Source organism: Lygodium microphyllum, chromosome 1 (genome assembly GCF_053477565.2).
Source record: "Lygodium microphyllum isolate KBCC chromosome 1, Lygodium_microphyllum_v1.1.10, whole genome shotgun sequence".
In the NCBI taxonomy this organism is placed as follows: Eukaryota; Viridiplantae; Streptophyta; class Polypodiopsida; order Schizaeales; family Lygodiaceae; genus Lygodium; species Lygodium microphyllum.
The window spans coordinates 111,873,788-111,898,656 of NC_141135.1; the positions used below are offsets into that span (position 1 = coordinate 111,873,788).

General features: G+C 42.5%; 1 protein-coding gene across 1 annotated transcript; it reads left to right on the forward strand.

The window, feature by feature from the left end:
• Positions 1–670: 670 nt before the first annotated feature.
• Positions 671–20,347, forward strand: LOC148041559 (putative pentatricopeptide repeat-containing protein At3g25970). The gene is made up of 4 exons (XM_087689958.1): positions 671–977; positions 1,123–1,307; positions 1,543–1,650; positions 17,219–20,347. The coding sequence occupies exons 1-4, from the start codon at positions 671–673 to the stop codon at positions 20,345–20,347; spliced, it is 3,729 nt and encodes a 1,242-aa protein (XP_087546084.1).
• Positions 20,348–24,869: the final 4,522 nt, after the last annotated feature.

Sequence of the window (24,869 nt, forward strand, 5' to 3'; positions counted from 1 at the left end):
GGCATTAGAACAAGGCATAACACTTTTGGCGACCCTGCCAGTCTCAGGAAAATAATTTTTTGATTTAGGTGCAGATCTGGATGTCAGGCAATTATCCTTATCAATCCAACCCTATTATTACCAAGAGCAGATCACGAGAATTAAGGGAGGCATTAGCAAGGCAACAACAGTAGGAATTTTTTCTTAATGATGCAGAGGTTGTAGCATTAGGCAGGTTGGATGAAGAACATGCTATATCTGATAGTTAAGATGATCAGGATGTGGGTCCCTCTGGGGGTACAACAACCATTTATAATTCTCCTATTGATTTTGAAGAATCTTTTCCAACTCCTCTGACTCCTAAAGTTTCACCTAATGTTTTGGAAGATGAGGAACTATCATACCACCTAAAGATCAAGAAACTCCTCCTAAGCAGGCACTCAAAAGACTACAACATATAGTGCTTGGGAGATCAGTTTAATTGAGAGGTATAGCCCTTCAATCTAAGGAGTCTTGAAAATTTAATCCTCTACCGCCATTGTGGAGGCCTCATAAGCCGAACATAGTGAATCCAAATCAGATTGTTAACCCAAAGGTTAGAGCCTCTAAGTTTTCAAGAAAGAAAAAAGAAGACCCTGATTGTCATGTGGCCTAGTTTGAGACTAGGTGGACAGCAAGTGGATTCAACCAAATGTATGGGGATCAGGTCAAAAAGCAACAGTTTGCTGCCACCTTCCAGGGAAAGGCTATGGACTGGTTCGCCAGTTATGGTATGGCAGCCTTCAATTCATATGACGCTTTAAAAACAACATTTTTAGGCAGGTTCCATAAGGACAAAACTCCAAGAGACATTTTGAGGAAGATCAAGAAGATCAAACAAAAGACTATGTTAGTGGAGGACTATGCCCAGAAATTTAGGAACTTGTTAAATAGGCTGGATGCTGATGATACACCTTCAGTGGAGATGCAGATCACCTACTTTATGAAGGGCTTGAGAGGTAAGATTTGGAATCCCATTACCAATGTTGAGATGGGTCAGAATGATACATTAGATACATTGATTAGCGCATGGAAAAAGACTTGGTACCTCTAGATCTAAGAACAGTAAAGATGAGGACTCTTTGAACTCGGATTTTGATGCAGATTCAGAATCAGATTTAGACACAGATAGTGATGATAAGGATAGTGATTACAGCTCAAATTCTGATGATGATTCAAGTGACTTTGATGAGGATAACTCTAGCAGGAGGAGGCATAAGAAGAAAAGGAAGAAATCAGGATCAGCCAAGACCAAACAGAAGAAAGCAAAGGATAAAGATAAGAAGAATGTTGGGAGTAAAGGCACCTCCGCCTAGCCGCCCGTGTATTACCGGTCACACATTGTGACTATTGGAGTTCCCATTTTGTGTCTCTCTCTTTCTTGCTCTTGCTGTCCCGTCATAGCTCTTCCAAGCAAGCTTCAATCCTTCTCACCTTTCAACTGGTATCAAAGCATGGATTCATGACTAATCGAGCTTGGTTTGTGGCATCTTCAGCTTCTTATTGATTACCTACACTCATTAGGTCTCCTTCCCAGTAGCCATAACCGACTCTCTTGAGCTCTCGTCACTCTCCCGCTTCTCGAGCGCCCTACCCGGCCCCTTTGGACACCCTCAAGGCATTACATCAGAGGTACTTCTTCATTTGTTTCAGGGTTTTCATTGAGCTCACTGGTTCACAATAGGGTTTGAGTTTGTGGCAACCATTGGAGAGCTTGGTTGCTTACCTAGCTTGATTTGTGGCCTTCTTTGGCCCCTAGCAACCACCATAAAGCTTGTGGTAGCCCCAACCCCCCTACAGTCATTGGTAGCCTCATTTGGGCACTATACACTTGGTTTATGCTTGGCATTTGATCCCGAGCCTTGGCATTGAGCATTCATGTGATTTATTTCAGGTTTGGTACTATTATACATAGTTTACATGCAACCCATAATGGTGCTACATTAGCATTTTATGTCTGGACCACTTTGGCATTGACATTGGTTGCCCGGTTGGCCTGAATGCTCCCTGAATGCTAGGGGAATGCATGCCTATGATGTGAGATGCTTTTGGGGCTGAATTTTCTCAGTCATTGACTATTTTACATAGTCCACAGAGGTAGCCCAAAACAAGGCAACCCCCTATCATTACATTTTATTCTTATGCTACATGGGCATTTGATGCCCGATTATGCCTATACATATGGGAAGGTATGCCTATGGTTTTGAGCTTGGATTGAGCCACTGTTTGATCAGTTTTGGATATTTATTTGCTACTAGAATATTCAGGGCTAAAGGTCATTTGCTTATGTTTAGATATGCCTATTGGATTCGGGCTATGACCTGGATGTATACATTGATGTAGTGACTCTCAGGGATCAACATAGAGCTTGGATTTGCTCTCGGATCATTTGTTGAGCTTGAGCTCGCTTTGCATAGCATTTGGATCTCCACCTTTGATGTACTTATGGCATGTACTTTACTTATGTCTGACCGATCTGTTGGGGATAAAGGCGCCTCCGCCTAGCCGCCCGTGTATTACTACACTAACAGTCACCGCCACTGCACACTGCAGGTGGCGGGCGCCCGTCATCGTCATCACTTTATTCTTTATTCTTTTAGTGACAGTTTGAATAAAGGAAGGCCCGGTCACACATTGTGACTGTTGGAGTTCCCATTTCTTCTCTCTCTCTCTCTCTCTCTCTCTCTCTCTCTCTCTTGCTCTTCTGCCATAGCTCTCGAGTCCAAGCTTTGATCCGTCTCTCCCTTTCAACTGGTATTAGAGCTCGGCTTCTTGACTCTTGAGCTTGGTTCGTGGCATTCTCAGCTTTCCATCGACTCCCAACTCGCATTGGGTCTCCTTCCCGGCAACCATATCCGACTCCTTCAAGCTCCCGTCACTCCCCGGCTTCCCGAGCACCTTCCCGGCATTATTGGGCACCTTCAGGGCATTACATCAAAGGTATTTGATTATTTTTCTTCAGGGTTTACTTTAGTTCTCAAGTCACACAGGCTGTGAATAGTTTGGGACAGCCACCATTGAAGCTCCATTGCTTCATATCTTCATTGCCCCTGCTCAAGAACCCTTGAGGCTTGGTGTGTGCCCCCTTAGGCACCTACTTGAGCCCCTACTCCACCCCAGGTGTGCCACATGGGCTGCAGGCCCCCCAAGATAGCAGCACACTGTTTGCGCCTATTTTCAGGCTACTCTACATCTACTCCACACCGGTCCTCCTCAAGCTCCAGGCCATTGGGCACTTCCACAGGCTTCATTTGAGGCATTTGCACATGCTTTGATGCTTGGTATTGAAGGCTGAGCACTGACATTGCTTTTGGGCTGATTTAGCACTATTTTGGGACTGTCATAACAGTCTACAAATAGTTTATAATAGTGCTACAGTAAGATTTGATGCTTATGCTTGCTCGACATTGTCATTTGATGCCCAGTTGGTCCTGTATGATGCCTACATGTTAAGGGAATGTATGCCTATTGTTTGGCAACCATTTGGCACTGATTTGGGACTGGAATTTCTCAGTTTTTGACAATCATTTCATGCTATAATAAAAGCGGGCTGAAGCTATCCTACATGCTTTGGGTTATGCCTATTGGTTCCGGCCTATGTCTTGGATATATGCCATGAAGTATTGATCTTTGGGGTACGACTTCGAGCTTGGATTTCATTCCAGATGCTTTTGGAAGAGCTTTGACATTACGCACTCATTGACATGGTTTGTCCTTGATAGTGGTATATGCTTTGACAGTGATGCTCCTTGGGTTTATGCATACCCGTTGCCTATGGCTTGATGCTCATGTCACGGTTGATTACCCTATGCATACGTTGAGCTTGAATGCTCATTGAAGCTCTACCTTGCATGCATTTTGGATTATCTGGAGTAGTCTTGGATGTTACTTGGCTTGTTAGAGTTTGGATTGGGATGTATTTGATGTCTTACATGCTTATGGATGCTACATACGGATGCTCTACCGCCTACATGTTCGGGATGTACTATTGATGTATTGTCTTGGACTTATGTCATTCGCACTATGTCTTGCCTTGGCTTGAGCTCTTGAGCTCGTACATATGACTTTTGTGCCAGTGGGAGCATTCTTGAATGCTTATCAGACATTGAGCACGCGGTACTTTTATGCATTGAGCAGTTATAGACACTTGAGACTTTGGGATTTCTTACCCCCCCTTTGGGATGATACATTATATGTCTTGGTTCACTGTATGCTTATGAGCTAAGTCTCAGTTTTGGATCCCATATCTTTGTGAACTGACACCTACTTGTGTCAAGTTTTGGTAGTGGCAGGAACACTTTGCCCTGTTGACTGGGGGGTGTGCCTACTCACTGGCAGATGTTTGTATGACATACTTGGGTGTTGGATTCATGCTTATTGACCGTCATATGCTTATGCTATGCCCGCATGATGCCGGCTTTGGTCTTGGTAGTATTTGATTGCCTTGGGATCCGATTTTGGCACTGTTAGCTCTCTTTTACTGAAATTTGAAATTTATTACAGCAAGCATATATGTATGGACTAACATGGATTTTTCATGCCGAAACATTCTGAAATGATGTACTTTCATTAGTACTTGGTGGGAAACAGTTTGGTTCCACTTTTCTCGCCATTTTCCCTCGATTCTGGTGATTTTTTGGTCATTTTCTGCAGTAAACAACAAGCAGTTTTGAACTGTCTATCAGTCTTCTAGCTTGCATTATGGCGAGTTCGTCCACTGATCATGCTGTTTTCAACATCACTAAGCTTGATGGTACGAATTAATGTTATTGGAAGAGCCAGATTTGACAGGTGTTGGTGCAGAAATTGCAGATCAAACCTTTGAGGTTGAGCGGGCATCCGCCTGCAACTATGCTAGATGAGGAATGGCTTGAGCTTGATGAGTTATGCAAGTCCACTATTGTATTGTGTCTCACAGAACAGGTTCATTACAATGTCTCTGAGGAAGAACAGAGTGCATGGCAGTTGTGGGATAAAATCAAGAATCTCTATAACAAGAAAAGTCCAGCAAGCCAGATGTATTGGCTGAAGCAGCTTATGGATCTATGCATGAAGGAGAATGTGACCATTTCTGCTCACTTGAGCCAGTTCCATGTTATACTCAAGAACTTGACTTCGCAGGACATCACTTTTGCAAAGGATATCACTCCTCTTTTCTTGCTTGGTACTCTTAATGAGTCATGGGATGTATTCCGCACTGCATTATGTGCCTCTATTGCTACCTTGAAATTATCTGATGTTGAGAGTGCTATTCTGCAGGAAGAGGTTAACCGTAAGAATTTAGATGCCTCTCATGTGTCGCATGCTATGACAGTTAGAGGCAGGAATGATGGATATGGAAAGCATGGCAGTGGTAGTGGCCGTGGACGGGATTCTCAGAAATCTCGGTCCAAGTCTCGTGGGAAGTCACGTAGCAAATCCCGTGGTAGAAATGCAGATGTTACTTGTCACCATTGTGGAAAAAAGGACCATATTAGGCCACAATGCTATGAACTGCGCAATGAAAGGCGCAAAGATAAGGGAAAAGACAAAGTGCAGGACAAGTCTTCTAATCGCAGCATAGTGCCTGCAAAGTCCAGTGTTAAAATTGAAGAGATCAATGTTATGCAGCCTGAGGATATTGATGATGATGATTATATCCTAGCCACTTCTTCTAGTGCTTTGCAGATGACAGAGATACACTCTATGTATGCATAGTGTTGGCTCTTGGACTCAGGTGCGTCCTTTCATGTGACACCTTGCCGAGAGTGGTTTCATTCATACCGTACTATTTCGGGTTCTGTGCACTTGAGTGATGACAGCTCTCTTGATATTGTGGGCATTGGTGATGTTAGGCTGCAGTTTCCTTCTGGCAGCAGTTTTGTTATGCAGGATGTACGTCATGTACATGCTTTGACACGTAGTCTCATGTCAGCTGAACAGCTTCATGATGCAGGTTATCATGTATCTTTTGGAGACTCTGCATGGAAGATCACTCGTGGCAGACTCGTGACTGGGAGAGGTGCCAAGGCTGGCAGCCTCTATCCCTTGATTGTATCCGCTTCTTCCCTTGATCATGTTTTGTCTGTGGGTTCTATCCCACATATATCTCTTTGGCATGCCCATTTGGGACATATGTCTTTGAAGGGAATGGAAATGCTTTCTGGTTTGCAATACTTACCGCCCCTTGATTATGCATGTTTTGATTCATGTGAGCATTGTCTTTATGGCAGGCAGACTAGGTTTACGCATAAAAAATCTAGTGGGCCACGCATGAGTGAGCCCTTGGCATTGGTACATTCGGATGTCCGTGGGCCTATGCCTTGTCAGTCTATGGGTGGTGCAAAGCATTTTGTTACGTTCATAGATGATTTTTCACGGAAATTTTGGGCTTATCCCATTAAGCTGAAATCCGATGTCTTGGCTGTGTTTTAGAGATGGCTTGCATTGGTTGAGAACCAATCTGGGTATAGGCTAAAATTCCTAAGGACAGATAATGGGGGTGAGTATGTCTCACGTGCTTTTGAGCAGTTATGTGATAAGAGGGGTATTAAGCGTCAGTTGACCGCCCGCTACACCCCCCTAGAATGGTTTGGTTGAGCGGATAAATAGAACCATCCAGGAGCGTGTACATTGTATGCTTAGCCACGCAGGCCTACCACAAAGCTTTTGGACTGAGGCAGTTAGTACAGTTGTGCATGTCATAAACAAATCACCTTCTAGTGGTTTGGATTTCCAGGTTGCAGAGGAAGTATGGACTGGAAAACCTCCCTCTTATGTGTATCTCCGTGTCTTTGGATGTGAGGCATTTTGCCATGTGCCCAGGGACAAGAGAAGTAAGTTGGATCCTAAGAGTGTCAAATGCATTTTCCTTGGTTATGGGGATGCAAGCGAGATGGGTTACCATCTTTGGGATCCGCAGGCGCGGAAAGTCATTCGCAGTCATGATGTAGTCTTCCATGAAGACAAGATGCATCGGCAGCCTGAGAGAGTTGTTGAGATCCGCAGGGTCATATTTCAGGAGGAGCTGAGAGCTCCCGCACAGCCAGTTGGACAGCCTACACCTGCAGCAGATGCTCATGGTCAGGGTGGTGGACATGCAGCTGGGCATGCAGCAGAGCCTGTCGTGAGACGATCTACTAGAGACAGACGTCCACTGATAGATTTCAGCCCTCGATGCATTATGTCTTGGTTACAGATGCATGCAAGCCTTTCACTTATGATGAGGCTATGCACATGGGTGACAGTCACTCCTGGGAGAGGGCTATGCAGTCTGAGATAGACTCCTTGCATCAGAATGAGACTTGGGATTTGGTTTCCTTGCCTACGGGCAAGAAGGCTTTGCCATGCAAGTGGGTGTACAAGCTGAAAAGTACCCCTAGACACCCCAAACTTGTTAGAAGATGGGCATAGAAACCCACTGTAAGCAAGGGAGTATAAGGGCAGATGGGTGTGAATAGCCCTAGGGGCAGGGGAAACCCTAACCCTAGCTGGCAAAGGGCTACATAAACAGCCTATGGGTCACTATCATTTGTGAGAGAGTGTACCCAAGTTGTACTCTAAGCAACTTAGTAAGCAAGATTTCATTCTTGTACTTTGAGCTCTTCTCTCCCTCTTGTGTACACATTCTACTGCTGCAAACTCTGATTCTCAACATGGTATCAGAGCCATCTCTGATCTCCCCAGCTTCCCTCAGCATCAGTCATCACTAAGTGCACATTAGCTGTCATTTTCTTCACTCTATCCTTCTTTCCTCCATAGCTGCCTGCAACCTACCTCCATTGGAGGACTTGAGGAGGACAAAGGAGGCCATATTAGCCTGAGATTTCTTCTGGAGATCTTTTCCCCACATCAGGGCGTAGCTCCCTGTCAGTTCAAACACTGACATTGTCCACGTGTGAGGCCAGCATTATCAAGATTCGAAAAAACGGCGCAGTCTGGACAGGCGCAGATCTCGGGCTGAAACGCGAGCAGCAGGCGACGCAATCTCAGCCACTATCATAGGGGTTTGATAGCCCCCCAAGTGGGCTATCCTCAGCTAAGAGGGCTCTGGGAAATTCTTCTTCTGCTGGCTGCTACAAGCCAAACCCTAACTGTGTTTTCTTGGGCAGCCATAGCCAACAAGCTCCAAGCTTGACATTTTGGGATTTTTACACTCTAAGCTTCATTAACAGTGATTCTAATCACTGAAGCAGAGTCTCTGAATCCTATTCTAGAGTCTAAAGCTCTTGGGCATGATTAACGGACATCACCAAGCATCAGGAAGCCGACTTCCAACCAGGTTCCATTCAAGCACTTCACTAAGCTTGACAATAGTGTTCTCTTAACACTAATCATAAATCATCAATTGAATAGCTTGCTGGGCATTCACTAAGACCCAGTGAGTCCTTTATTCCTCTTCATATATTGTTGTAAGGTTATGTGTAAGATGAACACATAGACCATTATGCACAAAAAGTGTATTGCATACTGTAATAAGCATTGAGATCATAGACAAACCGTGTCCAACACAAGCTTCATCCACTAAGCCGTACCACAAGGAGGAGCTTGAAGTCCAGTCTAGGTTTACTTCATTAAAACCTAAAAAGACTATTAAACCACGGAAGAAGCTTGCACATAAGAAAGGACCACCAAAGTCATACCTGGAAATATTACACTTATATGATTTTCAGCCTTTTTCTTCATTGCAACTTTGACTTCACTTTGTCTAAATTGCTTCCGCATTCAGTGAAAGGTTTGTAAGGAACTAGACACTGCCCTTGCCCTAACAAGTGGTAAGACCTTCCCAATGACCACAACATATGCTGATGTCCGTCCTCAAATTCGAAAGTTTGATGGTAAGGATTTCCATCCATGGCATGTACTTATAAAATACAAAATGATGGAGAGAGGGTATTGGCCTCTTATTCAAGGCAATAGAGTTGTAAACTCTGCAAATATGATTGATATAGAGGATGACCAACGGGCTCAAGCAATCATAATGCTACACTTAGATGAATCCCTGATTCATCATGTTGATCAACTAAACACTGCTAAAGAAAAATGGGATGAGCTTGAAAAGCTCTATTGAGCCACTGGCAAGAATACTAAAATCTTCCTTGAAATTGAATTCTTTAGCTTGGAATATTGTTCAGGAGAAGATTTGGAAAAATTCATTTCTCATATGAAGGGACTTATGGCACAGCTTGCTTCTGTACAAGCTCCAATACTTGAAGAAGATGCTATTGCTATTCTCCTAAAAGCTGTAAAACAGGTGTTTCCTACTCTTGTAACCACTCTCACCAACATTCCAGATCCTACTTTGCAACAGTCAGGCAACTTCAAATTCCCGTGAACAAGTATTGGTTCATACAGTTCTCACTAAATGTTCTTTCTGTAAGAAAAAAGGACATATTGTAAACAACTGCTGGAAGAAGTATCCGAGAAGATGAAATGTAACAAATGCAAGAAGATAGGGCATATAACAAGTAAATGCCCCAACACTCCTGAAATACCAAAGAATTGGTGGCCAACTATGTCTCCAATTCATCTGAAGATAGATTGTTTTGACTATTTAAATCATCTACCTAAAACAACCTTGTAAGCCTGATTTATAAAGGCATCCCAAAAAGGGGGGGGATCTTTTACATGCCTTGTAATCCAATGCCACCCTGGCATTGAGGGGGGTGTTAGAAAATGGGCATAGAAACCCACTGTAAGCAAGGGAGTATAAGGGTAGATGGGTGTGAATAGCCCTAGGGGCAGGGGAAACCCTAACCCTAGCTGGCAAAGGGCTATATAAACAGCCTATGGGTCACTATCATTTGTGAGAGAGTGTACCCAAGTTGTACTCTAAGCAACTTAGTAAGCAAGATTTCATTCTTGTACTTTGAGCTCTTCTCTCCCTCTTGTGCACACATTCTACTGCTGCAAACTCTAATTCTCAACAAAACTGGCATACAAGGCTAGATTAGTAGCAAAGGGTTTTAAACAGGAGCATGGTGTGGACTTTGATGATGTCTTTTCTCCTATGGTTAAGATGACCACACTGCGCTTAGTCTTGGCTTTGGTTGCTCAGCTTGACTTAGATTTATACCAGATGGATGTCAAGACGGCCTTCTTACATGGGGACTTGCATGATGCGATTTATATGGAGCAGCCAAGGGCTTTACAGAACCTGGCAGGGAGCACCTAGTGTGTAAATTGAAGAAAAGTCTTTATGGCTTAAAATAGGCACCTAGGGAGTGGTATCATAAGTTTGATACCTTTATGTAGTCACAGGGCTACAGCAGGAGTGCTATGGATCCGTGTCTTTACACAAAGAAAGCCCGTGATGGTTCTTTATTGATTTTGGTCCTCTATGTGATTGATATGCTAATAGCAGGGAAAGCTCATGATGAGCTAGATTCTCTTAAGGCTTAGCTCAAGAAGAGCTTTGAGATGAAAGATCTGGGACAGGCCGCTCACATACTTGGTATGCGCATTAGACGCGACAGGCATCAGGGACTCCTCTACTTGTCACAGAGGGAGTACATTCATAAAGTCCTTGAGCGCTTCCGCATGCATGACCTAAAGCCTATTGGCTATCCATTGCCTTCTTATGTGAAGGTATCACATGCTGATTATCCACAGACAGATGAGTAGAGGGCCGAGATGGCCAAGATTCCCTATGCATCTGCAGTGGGCAGTCTTATGTATGCCATGATAGCCACTCATCCAGATATTGCCTTTGCAATTGGTATTGTGGCACGCTATATGGCTACACTAGCAAGAAGCATTGGGATGCCGTGAAGGGTATCATGAGGTACCTAAAGGGTAGTGCAGATATGTGCATGTGCTAGGATACAGGAGTTGTGGGGTACACTGACTCTGATTATGCAGGACATGCAGATAGTAGGAAGTCCACTTCTGGCTATGTATTCACCTATGCTGGAGGTGCTATTTCTTGGATGTCTAGGGTGTAGAAATGCACGGCCCTTTCTATTACAGAGGCCGAGTATGTTGCAGCCACCACTGAGACTTGCATGGAGGCCATTTGGTTGGGTCATTTGGTTGCTGACCTTGGTATTGATGCTATCCCTACACTGCATTCGGATTCTATGAGTGCTATTCAATTAGCCAAGAATCCGGTCTTCCATGCGAAGATGAAACACATTGAGGTGAGGTATCACTTCATACGTGGGGTCGTTGAGGACAAGTCTGTTGATCTTGTCAAGATCTCGACTGACCAGAATCCTGCAGATCTGCTCACGAAAAGCCTCTCTATAGAGCGCTTTGCCTTCCTCAGGAGGTTGAAGGGCGTGGGATGAGATGACGTCTTTCCTCATCCTGTTGTACATGTGTACATGTTGTACTGTCTTTTTCTTTTTCTTTTCATTCCTCACTAGGGCAGATTCACCTCTAAGTGGGAGGTTGTTGGGGGTAAAGGCGCCTCCACCTAGCCACTCGTATATTACTACACTGACAGTCACCGCCACTGCACACTGCAGGTGGCGGGCGCCCATCACCGTCACTTTATTCTTTATTCTTTTAGTGACAGTTTGAATAAAGGAAGGCCTGGTCACACATTGTGACTATTGGAGTTCCCATTTCTTGTCTCTCTCTCTCTTGCTCTTGCTCTCCCGCCATAGCTCTCGAGTCCAAGCTTCGATCCGTCTCTCCCTTTCACGATCTTGACATGCTTGGCTTATGCCATCTCTATATATGCTAGTTACATTGTCTTGGAGTTGATTGCTACTGCGGCTTACTTGGGCTTGACATTTGATTGCCATGAGCTTACTTTGGCTATTTCTTGGCTTGCCAAAGTTACAATTTGGATGTATTTGATATCTATGGATGCTATGTATGGTTGCTACGGAGCCTATATACTCGGGATGTCTCATTGATGCTTGATCTTGGACACTTGTCACTAGTGCACTCTTACATGCCTTGTTCGAGCTTTCTTGCTTGACATTTACGGCTTTTGTGCTAGTGGGAGCATTTTGATATGCTTGATAGACATAGAGCAGGTGGGTTTATGCTACTTGAACATTTAGACACTTGAGACTGGGATCTTCACTTGGATGTTGCATGTTTGATATGCCATGGTCCTCAAAGATGTACTTGGGCTGATTTGAGATTTGCACTCCCTGAGCATACACCTATTTGTGTCAGGTCTTGCCAGTGTTGTATACACTTTACCTTATTACATAGGGGGTGTGCCGGCTTACTGACGGATTTATATGTCATGCTTGGGCGTTTTCTCAATGTCTGTATGACTATCACATGCTGATTTATGCCCGCTTGATGCTAGTTATGCTTTGACAATCAGTGGTTAACTTAGTGCATTCATTTTGCCTACAGTTTGCTCTCATTGTACTTGGTTGTAGTTTATTACAACAAGCAATTATGCATGGACTATGATGTATTTTTCATGCTGAATCATCCTAATTTTATGTACTTTTGATGGTACTTGGTGGGCAACATCATTAGCTATCAATTCATGGTCATTTTGCCTTGGTTTTGGTGGTATTTTGGCTGTTTACAGCAGAAAACAGCAAGTAGTTTTGAACTGTCTGCACCGTTTTGGACTGCAATATGGCATCTTCTTCCACTAACAGTGCTATCTTCAACATCACTAAGCTTGATGGTACAAATTATGTCTATTGTAAGAGCCAAGTTTGGCAGGTATTGGTGCAGAAATCACAGATAAAACCACTAAGGTTGCATGGAGAGTAGCCTAAAACTATGGTTGATTACGAATGGATGGAGCTTGATGAGTTATGCAAGTCCACCCTCATCTTGTCTCTTACTAAACAGGTGCATTACAATGTGGTTGAGGAAGCACAGAGTGCGTGGCAGCTTTGGGATAAGATTAAGAACCTCTATGACAAGAAAAGTCCAGTAAGTCAGATGTGTTGGCTGAAGCAACTTATGGATCTGCGCATGAAGGAGAATATGATGATGTCTGCTTATTTGAGCCAGTTCCATGCTATCCTCAAGAACTTGACTTCACAGGGCATTACCTTCAATAATGAGGTTACTCCATAGTTTTTTCTTGGGACTTTGAGTGAGTCATGGGATGTATTCTGCACTGCTTTATGTGCTCTTGCTACTATTTTGAACTTGCCTGATGTAGAGAGTGCTCTTCTACAGGAAGAAATCAACCGTAAGAACTTGGATGTCTCTCGTGTGTTGCATGCTTTGATTATTAAAGGCAAAGATAGTAATGGAAAGAATGACCGTGGGAATGGCCATGGCAGAGACTCACAGAAGTCTAGGTCTAAGTCGAGTGGTAAGTTGCGCAGCAAGTCTCGTGGGAGAAATGCTAATGTGACATGTCATCATTACGGCAAGAAGGGTCATATACACCCACAATGTCATGAGTTGCGCAATGAGAAGCGTAAAGAGAAGGGGAAAGACAAAGTACAATAAAAGTCCTCTGATCGCAGCATGGTACCTGCGAAATCCAGTGTGAAAATCGAGGAAATAAATGTCACGCAGATTGAGGACTCCGATGGGGAGTACATATTTGCAACTAGTTTTTGTGACGCTACACCATTGACCGAGGTTCAATATATGCGCAATGCTAGCTTTTGGATTCTGGTGCTTCATTTCATGTTACACCATGCCGTGAGTGGTTCCACTCCTACCGTACTGTTTCTGGTTCAATTTACTTGGGTGATGATAGGTCACTTGCTATTGTTGGCATTGGGGATGTATGGCTATAACTCTCTACTGGTAGTACTTTTCTATTACAAGATGTGCGTCATGTACCTGCACTTACACGCAGTCTTATGTTTGCAAGCTAGCTTGATGATGCTGGGTATCAAACGTGGTAGACTTGTGCCTGCTAGACGTACCAAGGCTGGCAGCCTCTATCCTCTTGTAGTTGATGGGTCCTTTGTTGACCATGTTTTATCAGTGGGTTCCATCCCACATGTATCTCTTTGGCATGCCCGTTTGGGCCATATATCCTTGAAGGGAATGAAAATGCTTTCTGGTTTGCAGTACTTACCACCCCTTGACTATACATGTTTTGATTCATGTGAGCATTGTCTTTATGGCAGACAGAATAGGAATACACATAACAAGTCTGGTAGGACACGCATGAGTAAGTGTTGAGATGTTTGCAATCACACCTACTTCAGTCTCTTTGGAAGGAGCAGTGAGGGCTCAAGACTAGAATCCCATAAGCATAGTAGGAGAAGTGCTACAATCTAGTTTCCTATAAAGCATTGGAAGGAGCAGTGAGGGCTCAAGACTAGAATCCCATAAGCACAGTAGGAGAAGTGCTACAATCCAGTTTCCTATAAAGCATTGTACTTGCTCTCTTTTCTAATGCAATGTCATAATACTTTTGTCCTTCAGTAAAGTCTCTGTGTCATTGTCAGTCTATACACAAGATTGTATTTATGAGTCCAAGCTTCCATCTTGGAACCTAATTCACTTGTGTAACAATCAGTAATGTCAGTGTCTCCATGAACTCACTCTTTCTCTTCCAACCTCCATAGCTTCTGTCTCAAGCCATGTTCTAGATCCATATTTTTATATGATATCAAACTGGTAGGCATATGATTTGAGTGGCAAGAGAGAGAAAATGAAGAATTTCAAGAGCTTGATGTTGAAGATGGCTATGGCTAGAATTAGGGGGTTGCCCTGTTTTGGGTTGCTTGTGGACTATGTAAAATTGCCAATGGTTGAGCAAATTCAGTCCCAAAAGCATCTCAAAACTTTGGGCAAACATCCCCAAAGCATCTGAGCATCAAATACCAAGCCTCATGAGCATCACATAAGCTAAGATCATGACATTTTCTTGTTGTAAATCAACTCAGATCTATTGCAGAACCTTCTCTGATCAGAATTTGGTAGATTTGATATCGCCATTGCATCCAAAACATGTCAAAACCCCAAGTTGGACTCTTACCTTGCCTAAATCGGGTTACGGATGCCCGAGATATGAGAAAAAATGGGATTTTTGAGCTAGATTTTGAAATAGGCGCAAAAAAACCATGAGCTGCTACTGTGGGGCGGCCTACTGGTTATCCTGAGGATAAGGGGGCAAATGGGAGCATACAAGGTGGCCAATGAAGCTAAGGAATACCTGCAAAGAGCCTATGAGAGCCAGGGAGAGGCGGGAGATGAAATCTTACCTCGGGGGGAAGAAGCCATGGTTGGTGTTGAAGCTCCAAGCTCTAGGTCTTCAATCCAGGTTGAAGTAATGCCAGGCCAAGCTCCACGATCAAGCTCTGATCCAAAGCTCTGATACCAGTTGAAGGGGATGCAATGGCAGTGGAGAAGGAGAAGAGGAAGATGAGGGAGAGAAGAGCACACACAATGTAGGTGATGTCAAGAATGATATGACAGCCTTATTGCACTATCTCATATATATGAATAAAGAATATGGGCGGTCAGTGTACACGGGCAGGCCCAAGGGCCTTTTACCCCAACATATTTGACTCCCTTTTTAAAGAATTTGAGCCCCGAGTTATACAAATCCTAACAAAGGGGAGGAATGAGAAAATTGAACTAGATATAGTATTTCCAAGCCCAAGCAAATTGTAAAGAGCCACAATTAGCAACATAAGGTTCTTCCAATTCTTGGATTGGTTGATATGAGGGTCGCCTACACCTTTATTTAATAGACTGACCCAATCTTAATTAGCGAAGAGAATACTTCTAACTATCTACTTAGTAGATATCATGTCAACCAAGTTTCTAAATTAGACAAACTAAGGCTTCCTTTCTCCTTGGCATGGTAACCTACCTTGGGACTTCTATACTTATGCATGGTCTCAAACTCTTTGAGAGTAGCTTTGGGGATCTTTAATTAGGGGGGGGGGGGGGGGGGGGGGGGTGGAAGGTATCTAAGCCTAGCCATAACCTAATGCGAAACTATGATACCCATGGAAATGTTTGGCAACTTGAAAGCCCTACCATCTTCAATCCAAGAGCAACCTTATCCAAACAATCACTTTGGTTTTTCTAGGGTTAAGTATGGAGCTAGAGGCATGATAGAAATTAGAAGTATAGTTCCAAAGAACTCTATAAAAGTTAAATCATTGTGTAGAGTACTAGTTGAATCATCTCCAAATTGGTTCAAAAGCATATCTTTGTTAGCATTGTCCTTTAGGGTATATGCTTATACAATGGTATAGTGACAAAGTGGTGCAAGTCCCAAAAAAATTACCCATAGTTAACTTTAATTAAGCGGTCTTTATTTTTAGCAAATTACAAAAAGGGTGTTCTCACACACACACACACACACACACACACACACACACACACACACACACACACATGTAGAAAAAAGGGCAATGTTCTTGTGTGCAATAGTGTGCCCTTCTTAGAATTTGGGAGAGATTTATTTGCAAGGTGACATGTAATTGACACATAATTTTCTTTTCTTAAATTCCTAAAAGTGACATTTGAATTTGGCTCATAACATCACGTGAGCATACATTTGGAGATTTTGACCAGCAGGAGAATGGAGATCTATAGTAGGACTGTTGAAACGAAGCATGTTGTCATGTTGTAGTAATAGTTGAGTGGACAATAGGTGAAACATTCTCCTTTTGGTTAATCTTTTTGTTTTTAGATGCTTCAATGCACCTAGGCTATGCAACACATGACAAAGATGCATAGTAGTAGCTGGTGAAAAACCTTCTAAAGAATTTGCAACATTAGCCGCTTGTTCTAAATGGCCCTTTGAATGGACTTTTCCAACGGGGTTGATGGATGACTTTTCCGTTTCCTAAAGCATGTGAACCTAAAAGCTAGCCTCTAGAATGGGTTTTTTTAGCAAGGTCGACAGATGGCTCTTTTTGTTTCTTGGGGCATGTGAAGTTGAGGAGTGACCGTTTGATTTCTTATTTTATTTTGTAAGGTATGCATGACTAGGTTGAGCAAACAATATCACAAAGGCCAAACCCTTAAGCCTCTAGTTTCGCCAGACTATGCTGCTTATGATCTTCTGAAAATATCTATACAGCCTGGGGATTGAAGCTCATGTGAAGTTGTTCTAATAACCATCATTTCTTGTGTGAGCAAAACAAAACATGCCTCTCTTTTTTTGGGTGAAGAGGTTAAATTAAATAAGACTGTTTACACCAGGCCTTCTGGCCAGCAAAACCTCTCTTCTCTCCATCCATCCATCGCTCTGCGTACGTTTCCTCTTTCACGGGGAATCGAAGCAACAGGGCAAATATCAATCGCACCTCCGTGTGCTTCGTGATACTCCTGACTCTACAAGTTATGTTGGAAGGTAGGGATGCAGGCCGTCGTGCCTGCGGCTCATGTCAAGAATTTGATCGCGCTCTTGCAGAAATGCAGGCAGGAGAGGAATCTCACTGCAGGCATGCTTTTGATCGCATGTGTGCACGAAGAATCGCTGGAATCACATCCGATCGTGGGGAACTACATGATTCCATTGCTGGTAGAATGCGGCAGCTTGGCCGATGCCCAGCTTGCCTTCGACAGCCTCCTCACCAGCAATGAGCACTCCTGGACCTCCCTCATCTCTGGTTACATTGCCTCGGGTGATCCCAGTCCCGCCTTCCTCCTCTACCAGCACATGCGGCAGCATCATTCAGTGCAGCCTAACAGGGTCACCTATCTAGCCCTTCTCAACGCATGTGCAAGGTTCAAGGATCTGGAACGAGGCCATGAAGTGCATGCTGACATCCTTCAAAGAGGATTCGAATCTGATGTCTCGGATGGCTGTGTGCCCGTCTGTAATGCGCTGGTGGACATGTATGGTAAATGTGGATTGTTGGCAGATGCTCGGCGAGTGTTTGATGCGCTTCCAATTCGGAATGCAGTCTCCTGGTCGGCATTGGCTGCAGCACATGCTGAACATGGGCTTGGCCAAGAAGCAGGGGATTGCTATCAACAAATGCAGCAGGAGGGCATAGCCCCTGACTTAGTCACCTTCATTTGTGGGTTAAATGCTTGTATCCACATAGAACACATAGAAATAGGCAGGGATTTACATACCGAGGTCGTAAAAAGAGGATTGGAAACAGAGCTTCGTGTTGGCAATGCACTTGTGGACATGTACGCAAATTGCGGCTCATGTGTTGAAGCACAGTTTGTGTTTGGTGGGCTCCGGGTTCAAGATGCAAACTCTTTGAATGCATTGATGAATGGGTATGTTCAACATGGATTGGATGAGGAAGCAGTGGACTGTGTATTTCAAATGCAGTTCAACTCTCTGTCTCCAAATGCCACCACATTTGTTTACAGCCTGAAAGCATGCAGCAAGTTAGGAGCATTAAAAACAGGTCAACAAATACATGCTGAAGCAAGCAAAAGGGGTTGGGAAGCAGAACTTTATGTTGGAAGTATGCTAGTGGTTATGTACACCAAATGCCACTTACTTTGTGAAGCACGCCATGTGTTTGATAGCTTATCCGTTCGAGACGCTGTCTCATGGGCTGCACTTATTTCAGGTTACTCTGAATGTGAACTATATAAGGAAGCAAGTATTTGTTTCCAACAGATGCAACAGGAAGGTGTTTCTCCTGATGCTATCACATGTGTTAGTAGCTTGAAAGCCTGTGAAGCCCTAGAAGTAGGCCAAGAACTACATGCTAGAGTAACGAAAATGGGATTGGAAGCTGAGCTCTATGTGGGTAGTGCATTGGTACATATGTATGCAAAATGTGCCTCACTTACTGAAGCTCACCAAGTGTTTGATGGGCTGTCAAAACGAGACGCAGTTTCCTGGAATGCATTGATTGCAGGATATGCTGGTCAAGGGTTTGTTCGAGAAGCAGGGTGTTCTTTCCAACAAATGCAGCTGGAAGGTTTTCTTGTGGATACCGGCACATGTGTTTGCATCCTGAAATCTTATAACAATGCAGGGTTTATACAAACAGGCCAACAAGTACATGCTGAAATAACTAAAAGGGGATTGGAGACACAGATCCGTGTTGGAAATGCAGTGGTAGATATGTATACAAAATGTGGTTTGCTTCCAGAAGCACATAGAGCACTTAAGAGGCTACCATCTCGGAATCTAATCTCATGGAATACTTTAATTGCAGGATATGCAGAAAAGGGGCTTGGGGAAGAAGCTGAAAGCTGTTACATGCAAATGCAACTGGATGCCATATTACCTAATGTTGTGACATTTATCTGTATGTTGAAAGCTTGTGGCAGCATAAACGCATTAGAAAGAGGAAGAGAAATACATGAGGCCGTATTGCAATACGGATTGGAAACAGAGCATGTTATCGGCAATGCACTTGTAAGAATGTATACCAAATGTGAATCCCTTGCAGAAGCGCGCAGAGTGTTTGACAGGATGCCATTTCAGGATGCAGTCTCCTGGAATGTTTTGATCACAGGATATGCTGAACATGGTTTGGATGAGGATGTGCTGAATTGCTTCAAGAAGATACAATTGTATGGTGTGTTTGTGACAGCTGTTACATACACTCTTTGTTTAAAAGCTTGCAGCAACATGGGAGCCCTAGCAACAGGCCAAGAAATACATGCTGAGATCAGAAAGTCAGGATTTGAAAGTGACCCTTTTGTGGGGAATATCCTGATTGATATGTACGGCAAATGTTCTTCAATTGCAGAAGCAAAGGAAGTATTTGACAAGATGTCTTTCAGAAATACTGTATCATGGAATGCAATGATAAAGGCTTATGCTGAGAACCAGGAAGGTATCTTGGCTGTACAATGTTTTGAAGACATGCGAAGTCAGAGCGTAAAGCCAGATTCTATAACATTCATATGCCTTCTTACTGCATGCAGCCATGCCAGTCTGGTTCTCCAAGGCCAGGAGTACTTCAATTTGATGAGAGAAAAGCATGCAATTGAGCCAACATTGGATCATTATGCTTGTATGGTTGATCTTCTTGCAAGAGCAGGGCATGTGCATGAGGCAGTGAAATATATTGCAGCCATGAAGTGCCCTTTTTCCAGCTCAAGTTTGATGGCTGTGCTTAGTGCCTGCAAGACGTATGGGGAACTGGAACTGGGAGAAACATGCTTTCAGCAGCTTCTGGAGGGGAATCAGGAAGATTCTTCTCCTTATATGCTGATAGCAGACATGTATATTAGTGCTGGGAGGTTGTCTGATGCAAGCAGAGTAGAAGAGATGAGGAATTGTGCAGGAGCTAACAGAAAGCCAGGTGGTGCAAAGACACAGGTGAACAACATGCTGTTTGAATTTATGGTGGGTGTTAGTCAATGTGAGGGAGTGTTAGAAATGTTAAGGCTTTTGAGGTTAAAGTTGAAGGATGTAGGATATGTTCCAAATGTAGGGTTTGGTTCCAATATTATGCATGATAAAAGTGAAGAAACATATCATAAAGTTGTAGATGAAGAGTCTTTGTGCTTAATCAATCACAAGCATACATCAGACTTATCAGGACCTTGAAGATGTGCTTTAAAAAAAAACGTCAAAGCAACATCAAAGTCTAGTTGAATAGGTGACAACCATTTACTTTGGGGGGAAGCTTTTAATGTCCAATTGGCAAAGCGGTCACATGGTAGATTGTTAATCCTCTTAATAGCACATGCTGTTCCATCATTGAGTAGCTAAAAGGAAACCACAACAATTTAACTTAGGCTGAAAAAAAGGATAGAGGGCGCAAGGGGAATTTGTCTAGGCAATACCTTGCTATTGAAATGATAAATATGTAGTGCAAACATTTTATCAAAGAAGACATTTATAGGGATATCTTAGCTCCCTAGGCTTCACCTAGGTCAACTAATAGGTCTTATTTCACATATGGTAGTGTGGCTTCCAGGTTTGCTATTGCCAAATTTTAACTTCCAAGATAAGGTGCCCATAGAAGTTGTCTTAGTTGTGAAACTACGTTTGGCCAGCAGTCCAGCATTTGCATGGATAGTGATGGCAATCTTGGCCTTGCAAGCAATTGCAAGTCTCTCAGCTTTTGTTGGGGTTTTGTTTAGTGATGATGTGCCTAGAGACGATGAGTATTTCCATGTCTATAAAATGCTGGAAATACCTTTGCTTTGGTAGGTTAAAATTTGATGTTTTTATAACCCAATTAAGGTAGGGAGGAGTAGATCTATGCGACCTTTGTTGGTGGAAGGCTCTAGGTCAGCTGAATCAAGGGTGCTTTTCAAGAGGCAAGTCAAAAGTTGTTAAAGGAAAGTCAATTGGGCTTTGGATCTCTTTGGAAGATAGGCTTTCTAGTTTTGTAAATCATAGCATCTATCCCCTAATAATTTTCGTTTTCATTCTTTGTTTTAGTATTGCAAATCTAGGATATCGAAAGAGAGGGAGGGAGGAGACTTTGGCGATGGTCGACGGGGGAGAGATTTTGGAAGTGCTTGCTTCTCTCTCCCTCGCCCCTTTTGTTGTTTCCTTTTCCCTCTATAATGTGCGAGCTTGACATGGTGTTCTTCCTCAATACGCTCTGCCCCTCGAGGAGGCTCTCTTTGCCTTCATGGCACAGTTGTTCAACCATGTGCCCCAACCACAATCACATTGCTTTCATCGATTCCATGTGTTGCCTTCTACACTTGGATTTCTCGAATCCTTCTTCCTCATGCGAGAAGATCCTAGAGCATCCACACACAGACACACAGACAAGACTAAGACACAAGGGGTTCTTTCAAAACATTTGCATATTATTTATAATATTTGCATTGGATTTTTGCTCTAGAGTCCGATACAAAATCCTTTCTCTTCCTCAGAGCAATAACTAACCCATAATTCTCCGCCTTGATGCTTGATGTATTGTACTCATACATATTTTTTATCCATCATATGCAAGTGCCTTTTTTAAATAGTCACCTTAGTTACGTATTCCTATAGGAGGGAACCTTTTGTATAGGACCTTCTTGCCTAGATGTTGGTTAGGCGGTCATAGGCAAAATAAAATCGACTCAAATTGAGCCCTAGGAGTTGCCCTTGGGAGAGTGTAAACTGCTCAATCCTACCTATCATTTGGGCATAAGCAAAAGTTTTTATAAATTTTTGGATGTATTTTGCAAATAATTTGCAAACATGGAACAATATCCAACCAGTCCTTCTCAATCAATATTTTATTGGTTTAATGAGAAAGGAGATTTATAACTCATATATGACCTTGCTCTAGTAATTGTATTAAGCTAAGTAGCATATTCACTATTCAATTCTTTGATAAAATTTACAATGCACTATTAGTTAGAATTATATACTTTTACCATTGTGCGTACTTTGTCATGTGTGAGCAATCATGAGTTTTAATTAGTTCCACCCATTCCATAGCTTGGATAATAGTTGCACATGTTTAGGCCTCATTGTATTTAACCAGCATGTGGTTGAAACCATGCGCCCATCTGTCCATTTGTCATGCATGAGTCTAATTATAAAACGAGGTACATTTCTATCGGCACTATAGGATCCTATGGTCTTATGCATAGTGTGGAGTTATAGCGACCATAAAGTTACGATTTATAGACCAAGTGGTTTATGAAATTGAGGATAACAACAATATGGTTTTGAATATATACGAGCCTTAAAATAAAGGTTTGATCGAGACTAACTATTTGAAGGGAGTGAGCCCTAAAGTGGAAGCATTCCATAGCTTGGATAATAATTGCAGGATGTTTAGGCCCCATCTTATTTAACGAGTAGGTGGTTGAAACCATGTGCCCATCTGTCCATCTGTCATGCATGAGTTTAATTATAAAGCGAGGTAGATTTCTATTGGCACTATAGGATCGTATGGTCTTATGCATAGTGCGGAGTTACAGTGACCATAAAGTTACGATTTATAGACCAAGTGGTTTATGAAATTGAGGATAACAACAATATGGTCTTGAATATATATGAGCCTTAAAATAAAGGTTTGATCGAGACCAACTATGTGAAGGGAGTGAGCCTTGAAGTGGAAGCATGGAGTAGAAACAAGAGCTACAGTGGAAGAGAGAGAGAGAGAGAGAGAGAGAGAGAGAGAGAGAGAGAGAGAGAGAGAGAGAGAGAGAGAGATGTGGGAACTTGAATGGTCACAATGTGATCGACTTTCTCTTTATTCAAATGTCATTGAAAGAATAAAGAATAACTGTGATGGGTGTCCGTCAATTGACGTGTGCGGGCAACTAATATGTAGTGTAGGTATTGTCAATGCAACTAATACACACTTAGTTTTATCATCGTGTATACTCAAGGAACATTTCCAATCTACGTAATGGGACGAGCTGTATCATCCCCTGTCTCCACATAGCCTGGAGACTTTGGACTATGTATCTCTCTAATCCACTCTTTGTGAGAAGTCATGTGGTTAGAGGCACCTAACTCTATATACCATACATCATTCTTTGATGTACCATCAACATTCATAGGATTCATAAAGTGCTGCATAATAAACAACTATTCACTATTGTCATCATTGTTCTTGCTATTGGATGCATAGATATCGTGCTACTTTTTTCCATTTCTAATTTCAGCCTTCTTTTCAAACTAATTTTTAGAAATATGACATTTTTGACCACAATGCTAGCACTCCCTGCTATTAATAGTTGCCTATTAGAATCTACAACTTGGCCTCTTTTAACTCCCCCTTCATTTTCGAGATTGTCCTCCTCTATTTTGCTGTGCATCATAACTTTGTCCATGACCACCTCCTTGGCCTCTACCATGATCTCTATCTTTGCTATTAGAGTAAACCACATGTTCAAACTGCTCCAAGAAGAAGAGGAATCTAAGCCAAGGTTCTTCTCCTCAAGTATCATTATATAAATCAAGTGTGTAAAATTAGGGATATCATCCCTCGTATTCATAGATGATCTAAAGCTCTTCTATTAATCTACAAGTCCATTTAAGCATGCATGCATAACATCATCATTATCAACTATCATACTGATAGATTCAAGAGCTTTCACAATACTCTTGATCTTCAAGGCATAATTATTAATGGACAAGTTCTCTCTTTTCACTTGGTTTAGCTTCAACTTGAGTTGCAACTTTTTGGCCTTTGTGTTTACTTCGAATAGCCTTGCTAGATTCTTCCACGCGATAGCGAGAGTATCAGATTCCTGCAAATAGTCCATTATGCTATTTGTGACATTGAAAGACAACTAATACATGACTTTACTTTGTGTTTGCTCCCAATTTTTCCTAGCCTTTACTTGTTCTATAGTAGCATTTCGCGTAGGACTTCTTGTGCTACTACCATGTCTCCTTCAATGTAATTCCAAACACCTTTGCCCTTCAAGAAAATTCTCATCTTAAAATTCCATGCAAGATAATTGTTCATATCAAGCTTCTAGCTGTCAATCTGGTTGAAGTTGTTAGACATTTTGATAAAATAGAAAACTACAATTTGCGAGTTGATACTAGATGCACCACAACTCAATATGTAGCCTTTTTCATAGACTGTACAACAATAACCTCAAGTGCAATATATAGACGGATGTCGTCTATATCTGCAACCTAGCTAAACACATGAAACTTTATAGATTCAAAATCTATAACCTATGCACCTATAAACATCTAATACAATCGAAACTACAATATACCCAAAAATTGCTATTAGACCACTTGTAGGTCCAGAATGGAGGCCGAAATAACCTTAGATGCCAAAAATACAATTTCTTACCTGTTTCATTGCAATTGAAGACTGCAACCTTGCTAACCTCAGGAGTCTCTTATAGCTATAATCCAAGGAAAATCAAGTAAGGTGGAAGAGCTACTTACCCTTGCTTGCTTTCATGCTCCAATGCCTTTACCTTAGCCTTCAAGACAAGAGGGTGGAGAGGTGAAGAAACCAAGAGTACACACACACTAACAATGGACTTATCAATATTGCATAATAAGGGGGCGATACCAAGGCAAACCGTAGGGGGGGACAACCTTGCCTTATGCTCCTTCTCAACATGAAGCTCTTTGAAAAATAATAATTAATTGCAATCATAGTTGAGACATTACTAAAAAGTGCTCTAAC

What these genes read in the sequence shown, in the direction of transcription:
- LOC148041559 (XM_087689958.1), top strand. Translation starts at nt 671, where the DNA reads ATGTATGGGGATCAGGTCAAAAAGCAACAGTTTGCTGCCACCTTCCAG. An exon ending in CTTTATGAAGGGCTTGAGAG is followed by an intron (nt 978 to 1,122) that starts GTAAGATTTGGA and finishes ATTTTGATGCAG; the next exon opens with ATTCAGAATCAGATTTAGAC. An exon ending in CTCAAGGCATTACATCAGAG is followed by an intron (nt 1,651 to 17,218) that starts GTACTTCTTCAT and finishes TTATGTTGGAAG; the next exon opens with GTAGGGATGCAGGCCGTCGT.